Source organism: Apium graveolens, chromosome 9, assembly GCF_009905375.1.
Source record: "Apium graveolens cultivar Ventura chromosome 9, ASM990537v1, whole genome shotgun sequence".
In the NCBI taxonomy this organism is placed as follows: Eukaryota; Viridiplantae; Streptophyta; class Magnoliopsida; order Apiales; family Apiaceae; genus Apium; species Apium graveolens.
Genome location: NC_133655.1, coordinates 91,534,175 through 91,542,870, shown reverse-complemented (window position 1 = coordinate 91,542,870; position 8,696 = coordinate 91,534,175). Strand labels below are relative to the sequence as shown.

The window sequence follows — 8,696 nt, the reverse complement described above, 5'->3', positions numbered from 1 at the left end:
TCGCTCAGGCAAGTTTTCTACCCGTTATACTGTTGTTGTGATATATACATATGTATATGCATTATCTTGTGATAGATGCATGGTGGTTAATTAGCAAATCTTGCGATATATTGGAGCATGTGATATGGTATATATGCATGTCTATTTCGTAATCTTGATATATATTGTTGATTCAATTGCTTATAAGTTGCATAATACCTATCCTAGAGATAAGCAGTAGTTGCGTATACCCTTAGTATAGGGGACCCAAAGGTGAACATTTTCTAAAACCGGGAGTCGATGTTCCCGAGTATATTATATATATATATATTTATATATATATATAGATATAGTTTTCAAAACTAAGAATCGAATAAGGTTTATTCGATAAATTTATTTTATTAATGAATATTATTTTAAATATTCATTCGAGGGCTTATGACTCCAATTATTTACTAAATAATATTCTTTATTTTATTAAAGAATAAGGTGTCAATAATCAAACTCACTTTTGATTATTCAAATAAAGATATTATTTTCGTATAAGTATATCTTTGGTTATTTAATATTCATTTCAAGTATAAGTTTTACAACTTCTACTTCAATTATTTTTATAAAGATTATTCTTTATGGGAATATTATTTAAATAATAATATTCAGATATTTTCTAATATATTGGGACTGATTTATTTTATTAAATCAGCATCACTCCAAACATTCTTAAAAATGTTTTCGAGTCTTCAAAATGATTTTAAAGGTTAGGGCGGATCTCAAACTCATTTTTATATTTAAGATCCTCCTTTCGAAGGGGATTTAAATACTCGCTCAAAACCTGAGGGATCTGGCTCTGTGGTGTGTTTCATATTCGCAACAAGGTTGCTATTTTGATAAAAGAGTTTTTGATTACTTACCCAACACTCGGGAAGTAAAATTCTTGGAACAAGTTAATCCACTAATAGGCATCGCCTGGGAAATATCGGTGAGTTTTCCTTTCCAACTAGATACGACTTCTTGGTGGAGCCGTATCAACAAGTTTCTACTTGGGGAAAGGGGGGACGAGCTTTACGTTTCAGAGTCATGGATTTCATCTGAACTAGGAGTGGCATAAGTGGTCGAGTAGCGCCGGCCCAGCCTTATTATATTGGCCCAAATGGCCCGGAAGTTCCGCTAAGATGGTCCATTTCTTAGGAGTCCAGTGTTCGGTTGACAAGTAAATCCGACAGGTTCTCCTCTACATGTAGAAAATGGTGGGGTTGCACTACTACGACTGATCATCGTAAGTGGTCTTCCCGGCGCGGCAAACTCCCGTAATGAGTTTATCATCCAATTGGATATTTCTGCAACACTACCCAGAGCACTTCGATAGAAAGGCTACGGTTGGGCTACGGTTGGGCGATTGTTGAGTGTTGGCAGGGTCAAGTTTTCAAAATGATGTTTGCATCAAATGAAGTATCTCATAACTTCATTTTATTTTGATGATATTGTAAAGATTAATTCTATACAAGTTTTATCTTGTAGCTTAATCTATGGGATGAACTATTTATACATTGAACGGTGGTAGTTCAAGTAGTATTCGGAAAAGATATAAGTATATTGGAGTATCTTGTAACTTCATCTTTTAAACTTATATCTAGTTAATGATTGTCTTATGAATGACAAAGGTTTCAGAAAAACGTTGAGACAAGGTTAGATATATGAGATCACCTTGCAACGATATTTTTACAAAGTTATAAACTGGAACTCTGTGGATGTTATACATGTCAGAGGATTTCAAATATTGTGAAAAGTATATATATATATATATATATATATATATATATACTGAATATTTTGCGACTTGGTCGCGTTAAGATATCAAACTTGGTTCATTTCTTCTTGACCAAGACTTTCTTGAGTACTATGAGAATGCTCATATATTGTTAATCATTATACACATTATTTTGGTGGGCTTGTTGCTCACCCTTGCTTTTTTCTTTCATCACACAACAACAGATAGAAAAGATGAACAAGACCAAGCTTCCAATTCGCAAGCGGTTAGAAAATGTTCCGCAGTTTTTCGGAAGCATTGATGCTGCCGTAGCTGAGGTAGGAGCTACCAATAGGCTAGGTTTTCAACTATTGATGAACCAGACTCATGTATAATTTGAATTGTAATAATGGCAAAGAAATGTAAATTTATTTAGAAACCCTTTTGAGGTGTAATGGCTTATAATTGTGGAATAAAATGACTTGTGTTATTTTTTTGTAGTCATCTCTGGGACTATAACTTGTGGTGTGTGTGTGTATATTGTGGGGTCACAGTAGGCAGCAGTTGGTTGATTGTTAAGATTAAGTATTATTAAGGGAGATGAAACTCGTGACGACCCGGATCCTCGACCCCGAATCTGGGGGTGTTACGGTTAAAATTACCTACGAATCATGCATAACAAATACATGAACCTATGCTAGCATGGCAAGTTCTAAATCCTTAAATTCACTTTTGCTTCATTAAGAATTAACACATTATCTTATAAGTTCGCGACGCTCATAAGACGAATACGCACAACCAATACTAGGTTATCAATCAATCACCACATACTAAGGCATCAAAATAATTTAACTAAAGAAATCCATAAATAAATCCGCTAGAACCCCACGATAACGATTAGCCCATAATCGGACTCATCATCAATGTGGGTTCCGATGAAAGCATGGTATAACAAACGTAGTCTTTATAACGAATAAATAAAACCAAGTACAAAACAAGATTAAGGTTCATAAGTAAAAAAACTAGCATCCAAGTTACAACTTAAAACAAAGATTCACAAGTAAAAATAAGATCTTATTCGTCCTCGTTGATTTGTGCTAATACGGTCTTCTTACGGCTCTTCTTGATATGTCTCTAGCTTGATATCTTATTAAAAATGACCTAGAGTTGTTTATATAGCAGCCCCATGCAGTGTAGAATTCTTTCTCTCAGAAACCAAGAAGAAACAGGATTCTGCTATCCCGCCACGGTGCGGCCGCGCGCTTGATCAGCGCGGGCGCGCTGGCTTTCTGTACTTTGGGCGCGGCCGCGTGCTTGATCAGCGCAGGCACGCTGGGCTTCTGCCAGAACTTGACTTCTTCATTTTTCTTGCAGATTTGAGATGGCTTCCAACGAGCTTTTATTCCAACACCACATTGACACCAAATTAGCATCAAAATAATGCTAATTCACCTGATTACCTAGATAATGCCTGAAATGCAAAAACACTCGAAAACACGTTAAAACACTTAACAAATTGAGTACAAATGCATCAACTCAAAACTTATTAGAGCGTAATAAAGTGTCATAAATGCCACTCAACATAAACCCTACTTTAAGTTATCTTTAAAGCTTTCTATTTTTGGCTTAATGTATCTTTGCAAATCCTGTGAATCTGTGACTTTCCTTTGTCAATTAATCTTGGCATTTGATCTTGTACTCTTCAAGCTGCTTTTGTAGACTTTCCAATCTAAGTGATTAGATCGTTTGTTGATTATTAATCTTAAATATTTAACTTGTCTACATTCTGTACTTGAGCTTTATATCGAGATCTCCAGTTTGATCTATAGAGAACTGACATCTCGATAAGTATAATGGTTTAACGATATCTCTTAGTTCTCTATAAGTGTTTTGACTTTTCGAGATCTTTGAGTTCTCTATAAGTGAACTTGGCTAGTCGAGGTCTCCAAATTTCTTCATGTGAAAATGACTTGTCGATATCTCTGAGATCTCTATAGGCATATTGACTTATCGATATCTCTGAGATCTCTAATGAGAAAATTGACTTATCGATATCTCTAATCTTCATATCTTCATTTTGACTTATCGATATTTCTGAGTTCTCTAATGCAGAAATGACTTGTCGATATCTCTGAGATCTCTATAGGCATTTTGACTTGTCGATATCTCTGAGATCTCTAATGAAAATTTGACTTGTCGATATCTCCAATATTCCTGTCTTCTTTTGGCTTGTCGATATCTCTGAGACTTCTCTATAAACTGTTTTGGACTTCTCGATAAGTCATTCTGGAGTTCTTGAATAACTTCTCTATATGACTTGATCTGTGACTTGTAGATATCTTGTCTTAGAATGTTTTTCCCAAAACAGATTTATTCAACTCCAAACTTCTTCACAGTTTCTCTGAGTCATGATCTTCTTGATCTTCTTCCAGAGTTTATTCTTAGGCTTCAGACTGTTCTCAAAAAATATTCCAGTCTAATTTTTAGCATTTTTACAGACTCAAGTAATACAGTACAAAATACAAATTCAGATTATCACACAACTAATTCTTAGAGCTGTCAATTTGACTTAGTCTTGTTATAGTACATATATGTCTTGCACAACAGTTAGCATTGTTGACGAATTGGGATGCCTCTTCCTAATAATTTTGGTTTTGAACTTAGTTTCCCCCTAAAAAATAAAAGATCTATATGATCTGATTTTATGCGTCTGTTTATAATGTATATAGGTCTCTTTTGACCAGACCTTTAAAACAATATGTGTCATTTCTATAATAGACGTATACAATCCATACATTATACGACTCCTCTATATTCATCTGGAAAACTCAGATGGATATAAGCTTTTTTATAAGACGTATATGATGCTTTTTGTACTAATTACCACTATATTTTAATAATACTACAATGAGGTGACAAAATTATAATAATCAAATCCGAATCTAACGTTGGTGACTAAAAAATATTTTGAACTAATATATTCTGAACCTAATATTAGTGAGTAAAACAAACAAAAATTATAGTTGAGTGACAAATTGATAAACACACAATAAAATAAGTCAGGGGAGAGAAAAATCCATTTTCCCTTGTATTTAAGACTTTTGGCTTGCCATCCTCATACCCTATACTAAAAAATTATAGTTAAACTTTTCATAAATGTAAAATATTTGCATAATTTTGATTTTTTAAATAAATTATGTAATCATAATAATACGCCGGCATTTACATTTAAAATACTTCAGGTAAGTTATTATAAATACGGGGTATGTAAATAAATAAATTACCCATTTGAATTTTTTTAAAATAAAACTTAAAATGAATAAGTGACTATAACTGATAAGTGAATAAATACCTCTATAAGATATATAAGTGTTTGAATAAAAGTAAGAATTTTTTTTACTTAATTGAACAATAATAAATAAATTCTAAATACTATTATTTCATTTCGTTGATATTAAATTAGAAAAATATTTCAGAACACATATTTTAAAATTAAGGTTAATAAAAATTTAAAAATTTAAAAAAAATTGAAAAAAATAAATTATTACTAACATTCTAGGAGTTGTAAGTTGGGTTGGCAAAATACTCTCACTGATACCCCAATGAGCTCACTTCTTTTCTTGTTATAAATTATCAAATATTGAAAATAAAATATTGCAGCATATATAAACAAGAGAGCTTGCAAAAAGTTGCAAGCATACATCATACAAATAAGTAATATTATATCATAGCATTAGCATAGAGACCCCTTGCATTACAGCCTTGCATTACAAATATCAATCCTGACCAAACCAAACACCAACAACCTTCCAACTCATCTTCATTGGCTAATCAAACTTGTCCTGGCCTAAATACAAGTCTAAAACATGCTTAAAAGGTTAAACCTTAATACATAACCAATATACCAAATCAATAATCAAGGCACTAAAACATTGACCAATTTGAGGCTAATCAGTCCATAAATCACCATGATTAATACTGAAACATATCAGCAGAGGCCATGATTGGTTGTTGATTAAGGTACCATGGATTCATAAAACTTTCAGATCCACCTGTCCCAAATACATTCTCACACTCAAACATCTCAGCAGTACTATTATGATTACTAAAATTATTATTGTTCTTCCCATTCATGTTCATGTAGTTCAATATCTCATTAAGTGAATCTAGCCTCTGGCTTAGCTCATCTATCTGAGCCCGCAAGACAAGATTCTCAGATTCAAGATTCATGTAGTGTTGTGTAGTGATGTTTGTCTTTGTGAGTATCTGTTCATTTTCTTTCTTGAGTTGACTCACTTGCCCACTCAGTTCATCAAGATGCTGTTGTTTTCTCATCCTGGATCGCCTGGCTGACTCTCGGTTTGATTGCATTCTTTTTCTCTTCCTCTGGTCCGTCAAAACCTGTAAATCTCCTTCAGAACCTGAGTTCTGAATCTGAGCTGACCCAGATGAGTTTCCACTCAAACAAGCCATGCAAGAATTAAAAATAGTAAATGCGAATATATTTAGGTTATGTAGGGTTATAATATATGTAGATAAAAGTTGTACTAGCGGAGATTTATTTATGAAAAATCATAAAACCAGTAGAGAAAACAAACAGAGAAAGATTGAACAAGATGTCTGAGATAAGTATTTAGCATAAACCCAGAACGGAGGATTTCACTTATAACAGGAGACATAAATCTGCAACATCAATACAGAGTGTGTGTATATTTTCTTGATCTTGAAAACTGAAAATGATTAGATTTTTAATATCAAGATTACAAATTTTAAGTAAAATGACCACTAGACCTGAAAACTAAATATGAGAGGCTAAACTAGCAGAATATAGATACTAAAATTATATGGAAAACAAGAAATTGAAGAAAAAGAGGTGAGAGGAGGAAGGGAAGAGGTTTTTGAGAAAGAGAAAAGGGTTGATTTATAGATGAGAAATGGTGGGCTAGGAAGGGCAAAGGAAAGTGAGGAGGGATTAAAAAAATCACAAAATGTGATAAAAATAAAATGGAAAATGAAAAGAAAAATAGGAAAAAGTGCAGGAGGATTCGGAATATCCTATGGCAAGAGGGTGAGTTGTTAGGTGCGAATAATAGATACAAAGGAGACCAGCTGGTGAAAGATAGCACCACCCAATAATACTCGTATACTACTACTGTACTCAAGTATCCTTTCATTTTTTTACCATCTCAGGTACTCGCACTTTGCAAGAATTTTACTCCACTGTAAATGTTTTTTTTTTAAGATTACTGTAGTCGACTTTTATGTCAGGGTTAGGTTGTAGATTTTTTGTGTTTAGCACAAACTTAGTTGAATGTTATAGTATGAATTATTCTATATTTCCCAATTGGCCCTTTTCAAAAATTTACAAATTTTTCTACTTTAAAATGAAATAAGTTCAAATACATAACCAGATACACTTATAAATAGTTTGATATATGACTTGATTTATAGATGAATTGACTAAAACTACAATTTTAAGAATTAATATACAGTTAATTTTTATATTATAAAATTTTAATATTTTTGAAATGTATATGAGTGGACATCCAAAAAAAATGTATAAAAATAAACTGACAGAGAGAGTAATAAATTTTAAAGGAGTAAAATATGAACGTTTTCCATGCCATATATTGCATTGTAGACGAAATAGAAAAAGTGAAAGATAAATGAGTTAATTGCAGTTTACAACCATTATCTTCCATTTAAATTCAAAACAGTATACCTACTTTGTAAAACACAGTTTGCAACCCTTAACTTTTAAAATCAAATACAACATGTATCCCCTTCATAATTTTCAGTTATAAAATTGGAATTGAGATGTTTAATATTATTTTTATAATTTAAAACATTATAATATTAATGTCATTTATTTTATATTTTACTTAATATAATATTAATGTCAATTATTTTATATTTTACTCAATATAATTTTTAAATAGTTAAAATATAGATATATTTATAAATTTTATGATTATATCTATAAACATATATTTTGCTTGATAAATATATTTTAAGTATTTTAGCATTATAATTAATTTAGAGTATTACTAATGGAAACTAACTATATTTTTTTTCATGTAAAAAAATGCATTAAAATAAATATTTTTATTGATTTAAAATTTTAATTATTAATATTAAACATCTCAATTCCAATTTATTACTTAAAATTTTGAAGATGATGCATGCTGTATTTTATTCTGAAAGTTAGGAATTGTAAATTATATTTTACAAATTAAATATACTGTTTTGAATTTAGTGAAAGATAGGGATCACAAACTTTAACTCAAGATAAATACTTATTCTTAACATTTCTAGAAGTATCATTATTGTCATTGCAAATTTTGTCTCTTTCCGGGACGAGAGAACTATGAAAATCTTTAACTGTACATACACATGGTAATGTTATGTATCTTGTAGAAATGTGTTTCGTATAATTTGGTGTTTTCGTGTACCAATTTTTAAATTCTAACTTGACCAAAATTTATATTTATGTACCAATTTATTGATATTAATATTTGTGTTTACACGATTTAGTACATTAATATACACGAATTATATTAATTGTTAAAAAATGTAATAGATAATTAAATAGTGAAGTGCTCAATCACATAGTTATAGAATAATAAAATATATTTTAGTATTTATAATTATATATATATTATTTAGAATAGGTAAAATTCACATTTGATATATATTATATATAAAAAATATATATTTTTAAAATTTTAATTATTTATTTATTCCGTATACTTTCGTTCCGTGTCGTGTACCTATATCGGAAATCCAAACCCGACACTAATTATATTCGTATTTTTTCGTGTTCGTGTACCAAATTTTCGAAACCAGATACTGATTATTCGTGTCGTTTCTTACCGTGTTCACGTGTCATATACTAGTATGGTAAAATTAGTAGTCTGTAATATATATGAAAGAGTTTGTCCGGTGTGTGTCCATGAGCTCATACTAAATA

General features: G+C 31.0%; 1 protein-coding gene across 1 annotated transcript; it reads right to left on the bottom strand.

Annotated features, from left to right (window-relative positions):
- Positions 1–5,428: 5,428 nt before the first annotated feature.
- LOC141687142 (bZIP transcription factor 44-like) lies at positions 5,429–6,663 on the bottom strand. Its single transcript, XM_074492310.1, has one exon. The coding sequence runs from the start codon at positions 6,197–6,199 to the stop codon at positions 5,699–5,701; it is 501 nt and encodes a 166-aa protein (XP_074348411.1). The 5' UTR covers positions 6,200–6,663; the 3' UTR covers positions 5,429–5,698.
- Positions 6,664–8,696: the final 2,033 nt, after the last annotated feature.

Excerpts from the sequence above, each read along its gene's own strand:
- LOC141687142 (XM_074492310.1), bottom strand. The coding sequence starts at position 6,199 with ATGGCTTGTTTGAGTGGAAACTCATCTGGGTCAGCTCAGATTCAGAAC.